Genomic DNA, 22,574 nt, shown 5'->3' with positions numbered 1-22,574 from the left:
CATGTGCCAGTAGTCCCTGCTCCTTGGGAGGCTGAGGCAGGAGGATGGCTTGAGCCCAGAAGGTTGAGGCTACAGTGAGCTGTGATTACACCACTGTACTCCAGCTTGGACAACAGAGCAAGACCTTGTCTGAAGAAAAAAAAAAAAAAGAGTACAAAGGCAATCCACAGAATGAAAGAAAATATTTGCACATCACATAACTGATAAGGGATTAATATTCAGAATATATATGAAGAACTCATACACACACATACACACACACACACACACACACACAAAACCCCAATTCGATTACAAAATTTGCAAACAACTTAAATAGACATTTCCCCCAAAGAAGATATACGAATGGCCAATAATGAAAAGATGCTCAATATCATTAGTCATCTGGGAAATGCAAATCAAAACCACAATGAAATACCACTGCACACCAATTAGAATGGCTATTATTAAACAAACAAAAAATAAGTGTTTACAAGAATGTGGAGAAACTGGAATCCTCATGTATTGCTGGTGGAAATGTAAACCAGTGCAGCCACTGTGGAAAAGAGGCAGTTTCTCAATAAGTTGGACATAGAATTACCATATGACTTGGCAATTCCACTGCTAGATAGATACCTCAAAAAATTGAAAACAGACTTATACACCAATGTTTACGGCACCATTATTCACAATAGCCAAAAGGTAGGAGAAACTCAAGAGTTCATCAATGTACAAATAGATAAACAGATGTACATAGGATGGAACAGGTACATAGGATGGAATATTATTCTGCCATAAAAAGTAATGAAATTCTTATACATGCTACAACATGGATAAACTTTGAAAACATTATGCTAAGTGAAATAAGCCAGACAAAAAAGACCAAATAGTATACAGCAGGTCCTTGAATAACACTGTCTTTTTCAACATCATTTTGTTATAACGTTGGTAAGAAAAAAAATTGATTCCTTGGCTGGGGCCACTGCCTGTGGGGATTGTCTCCAGGTGCTCCAGTTTACTCCTACCTCCCAAAGATGCACACATTAGGTGAATGGGCGTGTCTACATGGTCTCAGTCTGGGTGAGTGCAGGTGTGTGTGCCCTGAGATGGGATGGCATCCTGTCCAGTGTCAGTTCCCACCTTGAGCCGTGAGCTGCTGGGAGAGGCTGTGGCCACTGCAGCCCTGAACTGGAGTCACTAAGGATATCATGACCCTACTTGTTTTTATTAATCTTAAATGTATGTATAGCTGATATGGTTTGGCTGTGTCCCCACCCAAATCTCATCTTGAATTGTAACTTCCATAATTCCCACGTGTTATGGGAGGGACCAGGTGGGAAGTAACTGAATCATGGGGGCAGGTCTTTTCCATGTTGTTCTCGTAATAGTGAATAAGTCTCATGAGAACTGATGGTTTTATAAAGGGGAGTTCCCCTGAACATGTTCTCTTGCCTGCCACCATGGAGGACATGACTTTGCTATTCATTCGCCTTCCACCATGATTGTGAGGCCTCCCCAGCCATGTGGAACTGCGAGTCAATTAAACCTATTTCCTTTATAAATTACCCAGTCTCGGGTATCTTTATGAGCAGCATGAGAACAGACTAATACAATAGCTCACATTTATTTCAATTTGCAATAGTATTACTGTTTGGGGCCTTTATTTACAAGTTTGATGATGTTTTTGTGACCAGAAATATGCCATAGGACCTTAACTGTTATTTATATCAATTAGCCTGTGGTATAACTGGTTTCTTTATATGTTGTTTTGCTTAAAGTTGCAGTTTCCAAGAACCCGTTGATGATGTTAAGAGGACTTGCTGTATTATTCCATTTGCAGGGGATATGTAGACTACGGAAATTCTTTGGGACAGAAAGCAGAATAGAGGTTACCAAGTTCTGAGGATAGGGGAGAACAGGGAGTTGCTTCATGGGTACAGTTTCTGTTTAGGATGAAAAAGCTCTCTTTATAGATAGTGGTGATGGTTACACACATTGTGAATGTACTTAATGGCACTTAATTGTACATTTAAACATGGTTAAAATGGTAAATTTTGTTACGCATTCTTTACAATAAAAAATTATGTAAAAAAAAATGCAGCTGGTGCAATCTTCCTTGAGAAGTTAATTCAGGTGGCTAATGCTGATCACAGTTTGGAAAAAAGGTCCCCCCCCCACCGCCAGCTTTTATATATATTCATTTTGTACAGGTTATTTTCAATTATGGTGGGAGATAAATCTAGTAAATTTAAATTAATCTTCATTTTATACAATAATCCATATCACTGACTTTTTCGTTTTGAGACAGAGGCTCACTTTATCACCCAGACTGGAGTGCAGTGGTGTGAACACGGTTCACTGCAGCCTCAACATTCCGGGTGCAAGCAATCTACCCACCTCAGCTTCCCAAGTAACTGGGACTACAGGTGTGTGCCACCAGCCTGGCTCATTTTTGTATTTTTTGTAGAGACCGAGTTTTGCCATGTTTCCCAGGCTGGTCTCAAAAGCCTGGGCTCAAGCCATCTGCCCGCCGCAGCCTCCCAAAGTGCTGGGATTAGAGGTGTGAGCCACTGCGCCTGGCCCACTTACTGATTTTTCTTTGTCTTTCCCATGTATCACAAGAAAATGATTGGAAATACTGTCACCAAATTTGGAGGTTTAAGGTAGTCAAACTTAAAATATAGGCTCTGTGGCAAACATAAAATCCAGTCTACTGTGGATCCAGTCTACTGTGGTGGTACCAGAAGCACTTGAGAGATAAGGAGTCATTATCTAGAGATGAACCCACGGCTTGTGCCTCGGCTGATGCACAGCAGAATGCAGTAGATACAGCCAAGTTCCCCAGTTGAACTGCCTGCCAAGTCTAAAGGCAGAAACTCTGAAGTGCAGGTGTTGGTGGCAACGAGGCCTTGACAGGAGCAGCTTAGGCTGTAGCATGTTTCAGGGTTAGTGACAGCAGGGGTTTATTTAAGACTGGTTAATAATTCTCCCCAGCAGCTTTGGGTCAGAGCTGGAGCGGTAGCAAGACGAAGCATCTAGGAGGGAGCAGAACCCGCTGGGATGGTTTGGTTTTTGGTGCTTACCACTTATATTCACAGAATTTCTACTCCAGACTTACAGTCACCAAGAAGACATCACTGTTTTACCTCACATCCTAGCCACAACTGGTGTAGGTTACTGTTTTAGAATGGAAGGAAGGAGAGCACATGGGGTGGAGGGAAGCTTTCTGATAAAACTAAGGGTTTGGCAATGTTTTTGTCCAAATTACCATATTCTGAATGAATGGACTTTGTGTAATAGCTTCAGAAGTGGCTAAAAAATATGCACACAGACATCTTACAATGGTTTTGTCAGAAATACATTACTGATAAATTGGAGGCATTGCTTTATAATGTTTTAAAAATTATAAAATGTTTGCCCATTGTGAAAAACTTCAAAAATGTGGAATAGGACAAACTACCAAGTTCTTGAATGGTTTTTGCTCTAATTCCACCTTCTGAACATTAATGTTATTTTGCTTTGGTTGGAGGATGGGAGGATGATGGTAGCGTCCAACAGCAGCACTGAAGCAAGAGCAAACAGGAAGCCTCAAACAGCCTTATGTGGCCCCAGTCTCTCTGCCCCCACGCACGCTCTCAAAGTGCACAGTTAAAATTAGACCACTTCTGGCACGTGCTGGCCAGATGCTAGCCAGGCCAGCTACATGGTACTCAGCTATGGTCATGAAGAACGTTTCCTATTGTGGACTCACAGGTCCGCCAGAACCACTGCCAAGTCTCTCTGCAGCCCAGAACACTCCACTCGGGTGAATCTTCCTGACTGGACAATCAGCCAAAATCATTTAAAGGCTGCTAGGTTTGGGGCATCACTGTACTGGGTGAGAGAACAACTTCTCCATGTATTATTAAAATGCCACTGGAGAGTAAAGCTGATTTGAGATAAGCAGCGTCTATTCATAACTGGGATGCCTACAAACAGTGACAGCTCTTTTCAAAAAAGCAAAGGACATAAAAAGCAGGCTTTTTCTTAGGGATGTACTTTATTTAAACTTCTCTCTTGACCCCCTTAGGGAATCTGAGTGCAGAAAGTTCCTGGCAAGAACACTATCATCACTGGCCTCTGCTGCCTTCTCTACGTAATGCACACCTGTTTCCTCTGCTGGAAAACTCTTTCTACTTAGCTCTGCATATGCAAATTTAACCTTACCTTCAAAGCTGGGCGTTCCCACTCCCCCACAAATGCGGGAACATGGACCTCCTCCTAATTATCAGTCTTTATAATGAGACCATTTCATGTGGTCCCAGCCTCTCTGCCACCACCACTTATCTCAAATAGTCCAGTTCAAATAAGACTATGTCTCCTGGCAAAAACAGAATGCCTATCTCATCTTCTACAGACGCACACAGATGCACAATCTTCTTCAGTCATCAAATACACATTGGACACCACAGTAGAGACTAGGCTTGTTCACAAATATTCTGATTTGTTCTTTCAGGCCCTCCTGAACTGGCAATAGTGACTTGCTTTGGCCAGTGAAATAATTCAGGTAGGGGGAACAGCTAGAGCAAGTGCCTGTAAGACCCTAGGGCTTGAGTGGGACAGGCATGTTCTGAGGTCAGCCATAAGACCAGTACATCTAAAGCAGACTGAAGAAGGTGAGTTCAAGAGGTCACAAGGACCAGATAAGATACAGGGCTTTGCAGGCCACTATAAGGACGCTGGCTTTCTCTGAGTGGCAGGGATTTGAAGAGAGGAATGACATGATCCGAGCAGGGACAGGGAGGATGCAGGGATTCACTGAGGATGAGGGGAGGGGTAACTTTCAGTTGAACCTTCCAACTTAACCTTCACTGCTAAAGGACTTTTAAAGCTTCCCAGGTCACTCTACCTTGCTGGCAGGTTGAGAACCACTGCTTCAGAGAACCCAAGGAACTGATAACAGAAGGGAAATCTGCAATCCTTTATTTTAAACCTCGTTTTAATCACTCTTCTAATCAATCCTATGACAGTTGACAATCAAAGCTGCATTATTTCCTCCTCCCCCTAACTCACCCCTCTGGAGGGGAGAGTTAAAAACATAATGGGGGGATGGGGGGTGGGGAAGAGACATGACTAATTTTCCAACCAGTGATGCATTAGAGACTGCTATAAAACATAAGGATGATTTATAAGGTGCCTAATTTCACAAAAATATGATTTTCCTAACTTTTAAAAAACATACCTTGTTTTTCACTTTAAACAACCCTCCTTTCTTGCCCTTAGTATTTACCTCCTTTTCTTCCCCTCTTCCACCTTCCCTTTTCCTCTTCCTCCCTTGCCAAACAGAAAAATGCCAACTTCATTAAATGACTTTGAGTGAAAGTCCAAGAAAATCACATACTCTAAGATTAAAAAGTACATTTTCACATATCCAAATTTTTGTACCCAAAGGATTTTTGAACAAAAGTGACATTCAGTCCAAGAAACTAAAATATCAAAGATAGTTCCAAGAGATTCAGAGAACCGACCACATGATCTTCAAAAATTGCTACTGTATTCTTCCTTATCTCAAATTATGGAGATTTGCCCTCCAGGAAGTTTCCTTCTTGGAACCCTGCTCCTCTTGGGATGAAGCTTTTACTGACACTGCGGTCCTGTCAGATGCCAAATCCATCTGGTCGTGAAGCACGGAAACCTCTGAAGGTCAAGTTGAACCAATAACACTACTGACGGTCACTGTAGAGTTGACCCCGAACAAGGATATTTATACATGCATGTGTAATACACTTAAAACCAGACTGTCATTCAACAGTCTGGCTTATTTGATATGTTGCAAAAATCAGGACAGAGCACATGGCAAATCCTTTATGAAATTCGAGGAGGCAGAATTTCATGACTTACTTTCCTAAAAGTATTTACAGAAGCCCTAAAACAGAATGTGGTCTGGGGACCTACACATTTAAAACAAAAACAAAGAAGACAACAACAAAAAGGAAGTATCCTGATTTCAGATGTATAAGTAAATTCTAAGGAAGGATACCCAGGGAGTTTCTTTTCTGTGATCTAGGCACAAAAGCAGTTTCATTGGTCTTACCAAATGCTAAGACCTCTTTCATTTTTATTAAGGATCATTGCAACAGGATATGTCTGTTAAAATACATCAGGAAAGGTGAACAGTTATAAAAGTCAAATTTATACCAAGTACATGAAGACTTATTTGCTATGCCTAAATAAGTTTAAAAAGTCACTTATGTGCCTCCACTGTATCCAATCACTAGAAATTTTTTTTTGTTAGGACTGCTCTGGAAACTTTTAGTTAAAAAAACCCTTTCAGCATTGTTAGTAAGCAGTTAAAAGTTCAATGGCTAAAATAATTGAGAATAGCTCTGCTCTTATGATATACAGTGAATCTTCACAAAAACATTTTCATTAAATATTAATAGAATCGAATATACATTCAAGACTGTCACACTGAGAATTAGAAGAACAATCCCTGAATGGTTTCAGTATGCTAATGTAAGGTACACATCTAATCCCGTTGACCCAGAACAGTTACACTCTTCTAGCAAATGTTTTGATTTTAAAATACTAGGTAATTTTTAGCTGTTACCAAGACAGACACAAATAGTAAAATAAAATACAAAAAATATATTTAGAAAAGGTGCAGCATGGCCATAGCCTAAGTCAGAGTTTGAGTTGACACCTAGAACAAAGTTAGAGCTCTCAGTCACCTTTAACAAAGACTGCACTTTAAAGAACAATTATTTTCAGAGAATTACTCACTGATGTCTCTAAAGTCGCAGACTAAATTGGATCCACATGTCAACACCCCAATAAAATATTAGAAAGGAGCTCTCTACTCACCTCAATTATGTAATTCAAAATAAATCCTTAAAATCATTTCCCCCATCTTTAGTCTCTATTATATTCCCCCCTGAACACTTAAATTCAGCATCCTTTCCTTTTCCAGTCACTGCTGGAATAACATTTCTCATACTGATATTGACCTAATGCTAGAGCATGTGTATACATTTGATTTGTGTATTATCCAGCCCCACATTTGGAAATTTGTCCAAATATATATAGCTTTTCTTTAAACCTCTCATCCAGTTCTTAAAAGACTTAAAATATAAATGAGAGAAATACCAAATACTGACTTGCAATCTGATCATTCAAGAATAACAACTAATTTCAGAAACAAATTAAACTAGATAAAACTGCCATTTTTGTAGATCAAAAATCAAAATATTGTAAATTTTGCTAGTTCAAATTGATTTCCAGAAAAACTTTTGCATAGCTATAGAGAAGTGCTTTGGTCTGGAAGACACAAGCCTGTATCTAAACTATCACAGAAACATGTCGAATGTTTAGCTAATTCACTATTTAGGCACTCTGAATCACCTTAGATAGCATATCAGAAGAAATACATATAATGCTCATGTAAACAACAGGCAGCCATCAGAGCAAAATCTTTTACCACCATCTGGTAAGTTGTTGGTTTTGTGGCAAGTAAGCAAAGTTCTATAGAGGGCATGCAAACCAATTTCCCAGGGTAATTTATCAAAAAATATAGCACTTTTCAACTAGAATAAAATTTGACTTGATGGGAAGTTTAATCTGAGCTATTAAGTGATGGGAAATTTAATTTGAACTATTAATTGATAAAAGGGAAAAAGAGAAGGGCACTCCAATATAAGTTTCTCAGTAATAAATTAAGAAAAAAGAAATAAAACAACTTAAAGTAGCTTCGACATTCAAAAGAAAAGCTCCAAAGCGGGGTGGAGGGAGAACCCAAACCCAAAAAAACCCATGAACAAAACTGCATGATACAATTTGATGAGTGAAGAGGCTCCACTTACATATAAATAAAATAAAACCTTATTTGCCTTACTTAACCTTACTCAGTTCTATGATATTTTACCTTTAGTTACGAAGCTTCATTACTGTTTTATTACACATTTTACAATAACCAAAATGAGCTCTTGCGGCTCACAGAATTTCACTTTTATTAACAGTTCAACTCTAAAAATTCTCTAATTATGGAAGCCATGACTAGAATCAATTAAACCTGTAAGTCACTTTCAGACATGAATGAACACAGGATATAGTATAGCCAATGATCAGAATTGGCAAAGGAAATAAACACCTCCTTTCTGCATCCTAGAAACACACACATTTAAGTGCCATTTTGAAGCAGGCACTATACCACAGATTCTAGGTGAGGAAGTCCTTTCCCAGACCACTCCCAATTCCCAATTTCAACTCTTCAAGGGAGTAATCATCTATTAGAAGACAGACAAATGGGAATGTTCTTACCAAAGAGAAACTACTCTGGCTTATTTCTGGAATGTTTCATGACAATAACCATCAACTCAAACTTTTTGGCTTTCAGTAAACTTCCTAAAATTAGGAAAGAACAAATCTAGTTCAAATTCTATCAGATTTATTTCTCAGCTGAAAAAAAACATTTCTTTTAAGGTCTTCCAATAGCTAATTTCAAATTCTCCAGGTTTCTTGGAATAAAAATGCTGCTTGCAATATTAAACAATCATAAATACACACACATTATGTAATTGCCTGTTTATTTAGTGGCACCAGTTTTCCAAACTAGAAATTATTTCTACTTTTCATCTAACATACAATCTGCAACCATTCACAGGCTGAATGCAATTTTTCAATGAACTTGAAAACAAACAGTACATTCTTAAAGTTAGAACTGAATTCACATATTTTCTTTGGACCAGGAAATAATACATAATACAAAATATACATTTATGGAATTTCTTTAAAAGTGTGGATCACATAAACTGCAAAGTGGGTGAGTTGCTATGGAGAATTTTGTTACACATTGTATTTAAGAAAAATATTTCTGCAGTTATATTAGTCTTAACATTTACAGAGTTTAAAAAATGAATATATAATGCAACATGCTTTTAACATGTACATGTCTCTCCACTCATAACATTTATACAAATTAAGTGATATAACTCATTTCAAGAGTGAAATCAATCAGTATTGGGGCATATCACTACAAACAAGGTATTTTCCTGCAGATATGCTATTTAGTCAAGGGATAACCAGGTAAGACAATGGTTTCTATGTTCCAGAAGTCCCACAAATGGGAATTAAATAAGCTGTAATTAAACATCTAATTTTGGCAACAAATGCAAAATTCTGTAAGTTTGTTACATTGTACTTATTATATTTTAGAAATCTCATTAACTCTGTGCATTGGTGGTGGTTGTCTGTCTTGGATGTTATTTTAACATCCTGAATTAGTAAGTAAATAACCTAATTCCTTAGAAGACGAAATGAATTGAACATTTAATGAATCCTAATACTAGAAAGCTCAAAATCTTAAAACCTGGAGATCTGACAGGTAAATGTATTAATTGTTAATATAGTATATCTGCACTATGGAGGCCAAAAATGTTCCAGATACATTCAATTTCTGTTTTACCTCTTTTCTGTTCAATTTCTAAAGTGGCAAATCTTAGAGAAAGACATTAATCTCCAAAACTTCTGAATACTATTTTTTTCACCTTTTAATCACTTTCCCCACCCCAAATATAATATTTTTTAAAAAGTATATTTTAATGTCAGATTCTAGTCAGGCCCCCCATCTACCTCTAGAGTGAAACAATTCCTTAAAATAGACTCAAGTTATTGTCATGCTCTAGAAATATACTTTTGGGCTTTGCAGGAAAAGGGATGATGCCCTGTTGTACTTTAGAATGGGCTCTTAACCAGGGGGCCCATGAACCACTACAATATTGTAAACTTTAGGGAGATATGTATGTTATATACGCATTTTCCTGGGTAAATGAGTCCCTAGGATTCATCAGTCTCAAAAGGCCTGTGACCCCAAAAGGTTAAGAAACATTGCTAAAATGATTTTGTGTCATTCACTGTACCTAATTAGGATGTAACTAATTTTGTTCCGCAGCTACCCAATCTCTTGCATCAATCTAACTTACTGTAGATAGTACCATACAAATGCACGTTACTAAACAGTCTTACACTGGATCAGGAGGACTATGTAAAAGAAAAAGAAAAACTCTAAACAACTTTTCTAAACATTTAGTTTAATGAGAAAACCATTAGTTGAAAACTGGGTTTTGGAGCAGTGAAAAGAAATGAAGGGTTGGGTTTTCTAGTGAAGAAACATTGCATTAATTCTCAGTTGTTTCTATGCTGAAGAATCAGTAACTTATTAATTTCCTTGCTGGAAAAATCAAATTATCTGAAGCAGCAAAGGTTGATTCTTGTTGGTTTATGTGACACAATAGTTCTTATAAATTTACAGCCAGGTACAAGGAAGACTTTCCTATGGCTTTTAAAACAATTAAGAGTAATCCTTCCCTACCTATCCCACTGCCATTTCCCCATTCCTCCATCTCCCAAGTTTTCTCATTTTCAGCCCGGTTTAACACAGTATTAGCTGGCCTTGATGAAGTAACACACTAAGCTTTCTTGCTCAAGAAAATGGAATTGGCCTGTTTCTGTTTGAAAAAAAGAGAAAACACCAAGAGGAAAGTAGAGGAAATGAGGGCAATATTTCGTGCAGGATAAGGAAGAAAAAAATGTCAACTTTGTTGTTATATCAACTTAATCCTTTTTCTCCTTCTCATAAAAATATAAGTTGTCAACTGCAATTTCAATACCATCTAAGTTTTTCTAGTTAGCACTCCTACCTGCTAGTAATATAAATAGGAAAACAGTGAGAGCAGAAGCCACTATCTTAATATACAGAACAATCGAAAGGGAAAGAATCTGTGAACAAAATTAGAAAACGTTCATTTGACAATGAATTGGAACCAATGCCTCTCATTTCTATTGAGCATTTTGACTATCAGTAATAACTAACATTTAACTGAGACTTATTATTCTGATCAACAAAACAATACAGTATTATACATTTTGAAAATGTATTCTTAAATATTTCAAGCATATTCCAAGGAAATATACAATTTAAAACGTATACAAACCAAAACACATGGCACATAATTGAAGGAAGTAAGATCAAATTAGGCTTCTAAAATTTTGAACTCTAAAGAAGGCTTCCTAATGCCTAAAAGAAAAACTAGAAGACTAGATACTCAAAAAATGGTAATCTCACTAGCAGTTTCTGTGAGCAAAAGTATATAAAACTCTTTAAGGTCCCTTAGAAGAAAAACCTCAAATGAGAAACAATTATATACTAAGATATTTACACATCTTTTCTAATACCAAATCCTAATACAATACTGTACAAACAGCTGAATTTGAACTAAAAGTATAATACCATGAAATTCAAAATTAAAACAAAACAAAAAATGGAGAAAAAAAGCAGTACCCAATTTCATCAGTTCTTTCAGAAATCACAAGCTGAACTCCAAATGAGTTTGTCCAGTAAAGACGGGCGGTGAAATTATTTTAAAATATTAAAACACATATAGTAATAATTTGGCTAAAATTTGATATTAACACTGGCAGTGTGTTACAAAAACACAGAGTTCTACTTAAGATAAATTTAGCTAGAGATACTTACATTTTTAAATGCCTTAAACTCAAACCCCACCTACGTTTCCATGGCTGGACAATTTTCAGAAATCTATTACCTATTCCTCTGAGTTACTGCTGTCAGCAGGAAGAATAAAGGCCGTTGGATAAATGCAATCAAGCATACTGAATGGGCTTAAGCCTCTTCAGTCCAATTTTATTCTTATGCTAAGCAAAATTTTCTTCTGAATTACTTTTTAACTTTAGAGAGAAGAAAATAAACTGGAGAAGAGTTTTCAGGTGAGTAAAGGAAGTATAAACAAGGTCTTTAGGGCAGGGGCCTGCCTTGATCAGCTAAGTACCTGGTAGATAGCAGGTGGGCAATAGATTTTTTTTTTTTGATGAGTGATCCAGTTATAATACTAACATACACTAGATTATAAATTGTCCAGATGTAAACCTGAAGCCAAGGATCTACTCATTTCTTTACAGTCCCAAGGTGCTTAGCCTAGAACAGTGTTTTACCAATAATACTTGAAACATTTTGTAAAAAAACTGAGTTATTAGCTGGGTTAATATATGGTCATATGAATGATCACTAAAAGTACTGCTGTAATTCAGATTACTTGAATTACATAACTAATTTATTACTTAATCCAAATTTCTTAATGTTGAGATTACTATAAAAAATTAAGTGGCTAGAGCAGTTGCATTAAGTACTCTAGAAGCAAGTTAATGCACTATAAAGTAAAAATATGTTTGAGATACTTCCAAAGCTGAATTAAGTAACACTTTGATTTTTTAAAGTATATGCTAATATTGAGAACTGCTTCTATTGTCTATAAAAGTATATTCCCAAGAAAGTGGAAATTAGGAGATTCTACCCTGTTAATGAAAGAAAGATCAGTGAAATTTTTTAATGTTAGGGTAAAACAGAGCCTGCTATACAAAATGTTATTTCCTATTCATAGCAGCAAATAAGACATTTAAATGATAAAAGTATATTTTGAGTACTATATTATCATCACACAAGAACTTTTTCCCTCCAAAGAACAGAACACATCAAACATTTTTGAGGCATTGCCCTGAGATGCTAATTAGCACAAAAAGAGGGGATGAGGGTGAAGAATTTAAGTGGTACAAGAATGAAGTGCACAATAGAGGTGCAAAAGTGCCTTTAAAAAGTATGGTTGGTTTCCCCCCACTATTACCTCCAGGAATCAGGAACACACACAGTCTGCTGTTATAATGTATACTTCCTTCCTGTATTTTTATAGTAAAAAAATTATCAGTATGGCAGTGCTGATTCATGTGGAAAAGATTTAGTCTTCTCAGATCACTCAAATACGGTTCTCTCTCGTTTCCAAGCCTAATTTCAATACTAATAATTTGACAGGAATATTTTAATTTTCTCTTGTTTAAAGACTCAAAAAAAAAAAAGGATCTAAATATGCTGTTATGGTTTGAAATACAGCTTTCCATCACATACTCTACTTGTGACTTAAGTTTTGCATCTCAAAAGATTACACAGTCCAGTTCAAAGTTTTGCAATTTCTGGAACTAAAATTGTCAAGTCTACTTAAAATATTAAGGAACTGGCTTGTTATAATAGGGATTTAGCTTTCAGTACCAGTATGTCTGGTAATTAGTCTATACTAGAAGCACTGGTATTCATTAAATGCACATTTAGATGCTTGCAAAGCCATAACTTAGAACATTATCATACTTCGCACTCTACCACAGATTTAGACATTAAGTATTTATTTTAAGTATGGAATTGGTTCTGTAATTTCAACTGATATGAATTTCTAAATATAAATAGTACTTCAGTTTTTCCTCATTCATGCTGGAATAAGATATAAATTAAATACAATTAAGTTACATTTAATCACCTCACAAAGTAAGAGGGATAATGAAAAAATTTTGCTGGTATTTAACTACTTAAATCTGAGACATTTCACATTACTTTCCCCACTACTCCCCTAACTTTACATTAATTTTAAGGCTATATATACAAATATGTATATTTCCAAGTTAGGGAAAAAACAAATATAACAAAATGGACTATACTGGTTTTTATACACACAATTTTGATTTTGTATTCAATGTTGTATTTTAGTCTTACATTTTAACAGTTTTCTAGTGGGAATCTGCCTACTGAATGATTACATGGTGATAAATACAATATTCAACCTAAAGAGACAAAAATACAGAAGGGCACGGAACAGTAATCTTTTCAATGTGACAGATTTTAAAACTTACTTTCACATGCTTAATCAGAGGAATTTAAGCCTAAATTAAATTAGGTTACTTTTATATCTACAATTCCTTAAGCTTTGAAAGTTATTTGTAAAGGCCAACAGCTAAATATTATCAACATGCTATATTTCAAATCACAAATACATCTTAACCACTTGGATTCTAAAGACATGGGCCAATTAAAAATCACAGGCAAACACACACTCACAAACACACACACACACACACCCCCCTACCATAGAGTGTTAGATTGTCAAACTTTGACAATTATTTTAATTAAACAGTAGGCAAATCCAAGCTGATACACATCTTAATGAAAAATAAGCAGCCTGAAAGAAACCTATTTAAAAAATAGATTAAGGTACAACCAAGAATTAAATCTTTTAGTCTTTCTAATGGAAGGAAACAGTTTCATCTATGCCTCGAGTAACAGTGTTGTCCAATTAAAAGAGACTAACATCTTTCCCTATGAGAAACGTCTCATTACAATGGCACAGTGTTTTAAAAGGCCGGGGTAAAAGAGGAATTACACATACATGATTAAGTTTCTTGTTTGTTAAATCAAGCTTTATTGATAAAATGGAATTCAGAATATCTTACTAGGAACAGCAGCAGGCCCAGCCAATCATGATAGCAAAAATGTGGCAGTTTCCTACTATATGTAGGAAGCTGCTGCTTATCAATTAGTAATTAAATGTAAGGACTTGTAAAAGAGGTGCAAAGAAACAAGGCATTTAGCCCCAAGATTGAGATTCTTATGAATACACTGTATTATTACCTGCAATACTCATGGAAACAATGAAGGAACATCCTGAAAGGCAGTTAAATGAAGGGACTGGCTTTATCAACAATGCCAACTCCCCTACCAAGTACATTTAAGATAGTTTTCAATAACTCCTTGGATGTTCAGCTTTGTAAGATTTTGAGGTTATTTTCCACAATCATCTGCACATTTGAGCATGTAGCTGACATGGCTGCTGCTCTCCCTATTCCAACCCCAAGTCCAAACACAACATGACTTGAAAGGGCTATATATCTGTTGCATCACACAATAAGCCAAACATTTCTTGTAACTTTGATAGTGATTTAAAGCAGTTCATAATTAAATATGAGCATTTTGTACAAGGACAATTACACTTTACAAAAAAACAAAATCATACAACAAAAATTGCTGGAGTCTGATTTACAACATGAATTATGGTTTGAAATCACGTTTACATAAGTCTCAAATTTACAAAAAAAAAAAAAAATCAGTTCTGGGCTAGCTGTTGTACTGCTGAAGTTCTCTGATGTAATCATTCTCACCCATGTCATATCCCCTTCCTTAAAGTTGAGGATGGATGTTAAAAGGTTCAACAAAGTTGAGCTGTACTCTCCTTTGGAGGTGAAGGTAAATTCCATGGCTAGATGAGCAGTTTTACCACATATCATCTGTTGATGTAGAGTCCTTTGTAAAAGGAAGCAAAACAAGGAACAACGTTAAAATTTAGCGGTGCTAAAATACACCATACTTTCTGGATAATGGAGAAAGATAATGTTCTCTAAAGATGACTTTTAGAATATAAATGTTTTTTAAAGTATATAAGTATATATGTGTACATATGAAATAGCAATGTTTAATCTGTTCAAAGAATTGTTAATCCTTTGTTTTTGGAAAATATTTGAAATGCGGTTTTATGATGAGGCTGACCAAATGTATTACTAAATCAATAAATCTACTAAAAAGAATTTTTCTTTAATGAAATCCAATACAGTTTTAGAATTCCACTTTTATAAACCTTTATTTCATCAGAAAAGATTAAGAACTCAAGTAATATGTGAGGAAGCTTCATAATGCAATACATAAAATATTTCAGAGCTGTGCCCACATGATCTTTAAGTTATCACTTTTCTATAAACATCATACAACAGAATTGCAATAGAACACTTAACTGGAGAGTATGGCATTCTAATGTCTATTTATGCAAACAATTCTCTAATATTTAAGTGAAGTATATACTTCAGGATTCCTGACAAAGGTATTTCCAACCATAAGAACTATTTAGTGGAGACAGACATTCTGAAGTTCTGCTGCACCTGCTTACAAAACTCAGAATAAGACAACATTCTGAGTAGAGATAGTCCCAACTTCGGGAAAAAAACAAAAAACAAAACAAAAAAAACCATGTAGTGGAGGCAAACCTTCTGAAGTTGATTGCTTGTAAAGACTTAAAAAATCTAGAATAATTCAAAAGGACTTTCTTCTTTTTTGAGAGAGGTGGCCACTCACCATGATTATGTCCTGAATCACTAGAACTGTGGTGCAGGCAGAGATCAGAGCAAGCAGAGTTCAGAGCAATCAATCAGGGGTGTGTGTAAGAGAATGGGTACAGTGAACAGCTCTGCAAAAACAGGTAGGAAGGATATGCATTTAGAGTGGAGGGGAAGGGAAAGCAGAGGGAGCTAAAATGCTACTTACAGTGTCGTCATTTTTGTAAGGATTCAGTCTATTGTAAACGGCTTCAATAACATTCCTCCTAAGTGTAAAAAAATGCAGAAAATTAATTCTTCGTAAGCAAAACATTGCTTAGTAACTCATAGCCAGGTGTTTACTAAAATTTCTAAGATAATCTTATACTCAGAAATTATTTTATTTCTATTTCTTGCTGTCAATAGTGAGCCTCACTTTTAAGATATTTGGGCTCCTATGTTAAAGCAGAGGTGAATCTACTCTAAAATGTGTTATAACACTCTACCAACCCAGTTAATAGAAGGCTAAAAATTACAGATTAAAAAAAAAAGTCTATATAGTCTACTTCCATTTGAATTGGTTTAAATGGTTATGAGGCATCAATGGCAATGCCATTCTTAAGATATAACACTAACATAAGCTAGTTGAGTTGCATCGTAGTTTTGAAGTCTCAGATTATATTTAAGCTTCTACTTTTCTTAATGCCCTTTTTAAAAGTTATATTAAAACTGAAATGTCAAATAAGACATTTCCATGACAAGTCTAGGAATTAGTTTTGAGTAACACTTTATTAAAAAATTTGTAGTGTATTTATAAGTTATAGTCTCCCTACTTCCAAAATTGACTTGAAGCAATTTTATAGATCGTTTCACAGAAAGTCATATGGAAAAAAAGTTTCCAAAAAATAAAAGCTTCAAACAGGAACTTTTATAATCACTATTTAGTGATTATATAGAACATGGTCACACTTGCAAAACACAGTAGAGAATCGAGAAAATTAGTCAATAATATATCTTCACTGTAAGTACAAGAAGTCTTCACTTGTAAGTTTTAGCACATTTACTCTATATCCAAATTCAAGCCAAAGGTATTTGCAAGTTTTACGTTTGTAAGTCAATTATATGGATATTTGAGGTAAAAATGTTTTAACCCTTGGAATTGCTTGAATTTTCCACTTTATTATGTAAAGATGTAAGCTTAATATTTAACACAAAGTAGTCCAATTCTATGAACTAAAGTGGAAAGGGAAAAGAAAGAAATATATTCTATCTTCTTCCCTGACACCTAAAACCAACTAACCAGCAATCAACAACCAAAAATACTGGGAAAATCAGGCATAGAAACATGGTCCATATGAGGAAGGGGAATTTTCAGGGTGTTAAGTTACTCAGGGATAGACCAAAGCAAATTATACTACTAATAACAATGACACTTAGAATTTTGTAAATTTTTATGTAGTGCTATGTAATTTAGTTTAAAAAGTTCTTTCAGTATATTATCTCATTTATGCTCTACGAGGAAATCAATGCCAACCAAGCTTCCAGTAAAGACAACCCTCACTGCAATTAGTTACAAACAATGATACTGATACTTATGTCTAAACAAGCTCTAGATATTCTAATACTAAAAAAAAAATTGAAATCACAGGTTAAAACAGATAACTAAATGCATCAGTTCAGAAATTAGGTAAACACACATTTTATCAATGAATACCTAACATTTTCATACACTGACATAAAGCATAAGAGTGTACAGAATGTAACTTACTTGCTTGCCAATTCACCCCCTGGTGGGAGGCTGGGGATGTTCTCACTCGCTAATGTGCGCATCACATGGACTAAGTCGGGGACGCCTTCCCCCTGCTTCTTTATGATTTCTGGGAATCAGAAGTACTTTTTTTGTAAGTGTTATCCAAATTTAATTAAAAAGAAAACCGAAACAAAGATAACCTAGCTTTTTAAAGATGGCATTTACCACATCTGAGATTTTTCTAATCTGGTATCATTAAAGAAAAAAAAAAATCAGGTTGACCTTTGAAGATTTATGACAAAAAATGCACAAAATGACATATAAGATTAACTTCAAATCAAAATTAAAATGTGAAAAAATATTTCATGTTAAATCAGCATATTATATAATCAAGGATATGTGTGCACAAGTGAGAATATCCTTTCTTAAGATGTCAAACTAGTTTCTTCTTACATTGCTCCTCTCTTTAGACTGGAAACATGTTTCCTGAACTTTGCCCTATGTAATACACTGTGTGGAATTTTAAAAAATAAACAATTTCAAGATTTGAAAATAACAACCCTTAATTATAGGGAAATTTATAGATTATATACTAACTCAATTATTTTTATATTTGCAAAATGATACTTAAATAGCATGCACAGATTATGTACTTGAACATCACTGTCTCAGTTTAATTCTTCTCTAAAGTACCTTTAAACAATATACTGTACAGATATATAATACCATTTCCTTCATTGATTACTTCCACAAAGCCTTGAATAGAAAAGGTCTAAATTTCCTTACAAAATGTTTAAAAAGAGAACCATTTGATAAACCATACAACTGCATTTAAAAGAATTTTAAAATATCCAGTTATTATAAGGGCACAGCAATATGATCTGCAGTGTTATCATGCAGATGCATACTATTATTCACATCACAGAATATAAAAAATTAAGAACAAAGAACTTTACAAAGAACTCTAAAACTATTCCTCTAAGTATAAAAAGTCTTCACTTGCAGTTTTAGCACACATACTCCACATGCAAATTCAAGTCAAAAGTATTTGTAAGTTATATGTTCAAGTTTTGTTCAGTTTTTGTTTTTCAATGTTTATAGTAAGAAATGGTATTTTATTTGTCATTAGTGGGGCAAGAAATCATCATTCTGCTTCTCAATTTGTAAATACCTTTGAAAATAACAATGCATATAAAGATTCATCCTTTGTTCAGGCCTCAAAATTTTTAAAGACATGGCTACCCATAATATTTCTTTAAATGGTTCAAACTGTCCTTTTAGAGTAAAGGCCAAATTTTTACCATCTATTATTTTTTGCCTTAAAAAAAAAAAACAGTCTTAAATCTGAACAAAAAGCAAGGATCTCAGATTTGGTTTGCCAAGTTCCTTTATTGCGTAATCTTTAACATCTAGTATATTTGTTCTACATGGTTCTAATGCTGGAAATCTGCTGTACAAAAATAAAGGGATTTGATGTTTACCTAAACTGCACAATTTCACAATCTAAAACTAATACACTTAACATACAGTCTCCACTAAGCCAATACAATTATTTGGATAGATAACTAGATACAATAGAAATAAACACTGATGATAAATTGAATCAATAATGGTTTCAGGTCTAAAAAACATTACCTTGAATCATCTATATTTGATGTATCTTACATCTCTTTTGTTAAAATATAAATTAGGATATTTTAACTGTGAAGAAAATTACAGGAAAACAAATTCTTGTAAAAAAATAATGTAAAGCTTTAAAAACAGTTAATATCTCCCGTTCCACGTGGGACAACGCATTTAAACTACCTGACCATTCATGCTATACTAGCCTTGCTTCTGTCTGCTTTCAAAAAAGAAAAATAAATGAATTTTAAGAAATAGTCCTTTAATTTCTGTTGACCTATACGTTTTACTTAGAATTGTAAAAAGACTGAACGCTTTTTCTAAAGAATATTTATGTATAGAAGATCCATGTTTCACATACATATATACAAACACATTCTGCTCCTTTCCACTCCCCTCCACGAAGTTTCAGGGATTCTATCAGTCATCTCCAAATTAGCAACTTCAAAGCTAAGGTAGTCAGTAGCAAACATTTTGAAAATATATACACAAAAGTATAATTTTAAATTGGCTTAGAAGGACCACAAAATTAATAGTAGTATAAATTATGAGCTGAATCTTTTCACACCCCCAGAGAGTCAAGTATTTAGAAGGGAACAAATAAGAGAAAAAGAGAGCTGGAAGGCCTTTGTCCTTTTCTACGGTGTGGACAGAGAAGCCAAAAATGTTCCAAGCAAATAAAATGAGGTTTAGTAGGTCACAGCAATCTAGTGAAGGCATGTATTTAAAGAAAGAGAGAGAGAGAAAAGAAAAAGGCATTCGGGTGCCTGCTTTGGAAGCTGAAGGCAGTATTTTTCACTGAGGACACACAACAACTTTTACAATACAAACAGTTACATTCTATGTTTTAAAATAGCAGCAATTTTAATGTAATATTTATTCTCTAGTTGCAGTCTCATCAAATCTGAGTAAAAAATACCATATTTAATTTATGACAATCTCCAATTGAATGGTACAAGTATAATAACACTTTAACATATCAAAAATATTGAGTATCAATGTAAACTCTGTCCAGGTGGCAACTCTTGCTTGATAATAAGAAATATAAAACTTATTATTGTAACAAAATTACGTAAAGTGAATATTTCATAATTCCATCTAAAACTTAAAGAGTACACACTAAAGAGAAAAGTAGCAATTCATTTCTAAAATTGGATCCCATTTCATAGTAAAAATATTAAAATACTTATTACTTCTTTAAACCAATAAGAAAACATGTCTGCCCAAGTTAAAGTCCCAATACATTAAATATCAACTTATCCCTATACATATTATTCTTATGAATTTAAATTTTCCCACTAATCAATAGTTTGAACCAATGATTGTAGCATTCTAAATATTTTAAAATTGTACTATACCTATAAATACCTTATATTGAATGATTAATTTAAAATATAAAAATTCCAAGACCCTTGGTAACAGTAAGGAGACAAATTCGTTGAATAGTACGTCCAATGAATGCAATACTAAGAAGTACAAACACATACTAGATGTATGACTATCAAGTGGCGGACGGCAATAAAAACAAAATAGTAGCTCTAGACAGTACTAAAGAACAAAACCAATCATGATTCTAGTATCAGACTGATTATGATTGGTATCAAACAGTAAAAAGGGAAAAAACAAAATTAAAGTGAATAGTAATTTTAATAATGCAGGCACAGTGGGATGTAGGTGTGGTAGGTCAATGCTTGCATGCGATTAGAGGTCTTTAACGTGCAAATTAACGACATTAGGAGCCTAAAATGCATTTTAACGCTATTTTAAAATTTTTTTTCTTGTTTTTTTTCTACCTCAGCTCATCAGCATTTTCATGTTTTAACACTATTAAAGTCACATCAAGTTTTTCTTAGAGAAACTGCATAATATATACACTTTACTGCATATATGCAATAAACTGGAAGTCTCTGCAGAATTATGAGAAACATACTCCAGAAATGCCCAACTTATTTCTTAATCTTACTTGGCAGTTACTTTTTCTGCCAGGTGGAGAAATATTATGTCTTTTATTGAGGTCTATCTTGTTTAGGTGAGACAGTTTATGGCTTAGGTAAGAAGCTCTGAAACAGTTTAAAGCAAATTTTTTAAAGCTGTGTATATAAAGCTGCTAATGATGAGGCTGTGATTTTCAAGTTATTGAAAAAAGGCCCTAGAGATTAAAAATTAATATACACAGCTTTTCACAGAAAGATGGTATTCAAATTATCACCATCACAATCTCTTTGTAATTAAATAGACCACAAATCAGATTTTCCCGGCATAAAATTACTCATGCCAGTGAATTCATTAAGAATTTTAGAGCACACAAACATTTTAGCCTTTTAAAACAAAAGTATCCTGAACAGAATGTACGTTACTTTCCACACTAGTTGTTATTTCTAATATAACTGTGATAGGACAACTGCATACATCTTAACAGCTACTACAGAAATGTCCTTTTCCACTTTCGTACACTAGACACTAGATGTCAAAGACACATAAAAATCTAAAAGCTAAAATGTTAAAGTTTGATTGTGTTGAAGATTTTTCTTTAATAAAGCTACTTATTTTTTGTTAAATGATCCACCTTCTACTCTGCATTCCAGGTACTTGTCCAACTCTGCCTCCTTCTTCACTGCTTCTGGTGATACTTTGGGTGCATTTGGAAAACAGATCAAAATCACACTCATGTTGTCTCGACTTCCCTGGGAAGAAAAAAATTTGAGAATATTTTAGCTTTCTTTTTGCTCTTCAAAGCCTTGAGAATCTTTACAGCTGTGCCAATTACAGTTATACTTGTTCTAGTGAAAATGTTACTTTCAGGGAGAAAAAATACATATGTGCACGTATGCACACACGTGCATGTGTGTGTGCAATGACTCCCCCTCCCCCAAACAGTATAGAGAGAATACAGTATAACCAATACTCCAAAAGATAGGAGAGAAACATTACAGGTTAATCTCACTGTAACAATAAGTTTTTATAATTCTATAAAACAATACTATTTCTAAACATTTACTGGTGACTTAATTTGAAGTGATACCAAATACAAATATACATGTGTACACACACTCATTCCATACAACATGATAGAAAATTTTAGTGGCATTGTTTACGATAGGATTTGACCTGTAGTGGTATGTACCTGATAAAATTACATTTAAAATAAATTATAAATTGTGGGGCTAATACATTTGCTTCGTAAGTAGAAATATGAAATAAGAGGTAAAACTACATAAGGTTTATAAACCAGCTTTTAACTTGTATAATTAAAAAAACTGACAACTTTTAGGAA

General features: G+C 34.5%; 1 protein-coding gene across 13 annotated transcripts in view; it reads right to left on the bottom strand.

Annotated features, from left to right (window-relative positions):
* Nucleotides 1–14,243: 14,243 nt before the first annotated feature.
* Nucleotides 14,244–22,574, bottom strand: part of PPM1A (protein phosphatase, Mg2+/Mn2+ dependent 1A) — a 47,339-nt gene continuing 39,008 nt past the window's right edge. For 12 of the 13 annotated variants that reach the window (XM_054529822.2, XM_054529821.2, XM_054529820.2 and 9 more), the window contains 4 exons: nt 21,867–21,984; nt 17,696–17,804; nt 16,157–16,214; nt 14,244–15,145 (listed from right to left, as the gene is read on the bottom strand). In XM_054529822.2, the coding sequence (XP_054385797.2) occupies nt 15,116–15,145; nt 16,157–16,214; nt 17,696–17,804; nt 21,867–21,984 (315 nt within the window). In that variant the 3' untranslated portion in view covers nt 14,244–15,115. 13 annotated transcript variants of the gene reach the window in all.

Source organism: Pongo abelii, chromosome 15 (genome assembly GCF_028885655.2).
Source record: "Pongo abelii isolate AG06213 chromosome 15, NHGRI_mPonAbe1-v2.0_pri, whole genome shotgun sequence".
Lineage (NCBI taxonomy): Eukaryota > Metazoa > Chordata > Mammalia > Primates > Hominidae > Pongo > Pongo abelii.
Note: the sequence above shows the minus strand (reverse complement) of the source record. Positions and strands in the feature narration are given on the sequence as shown.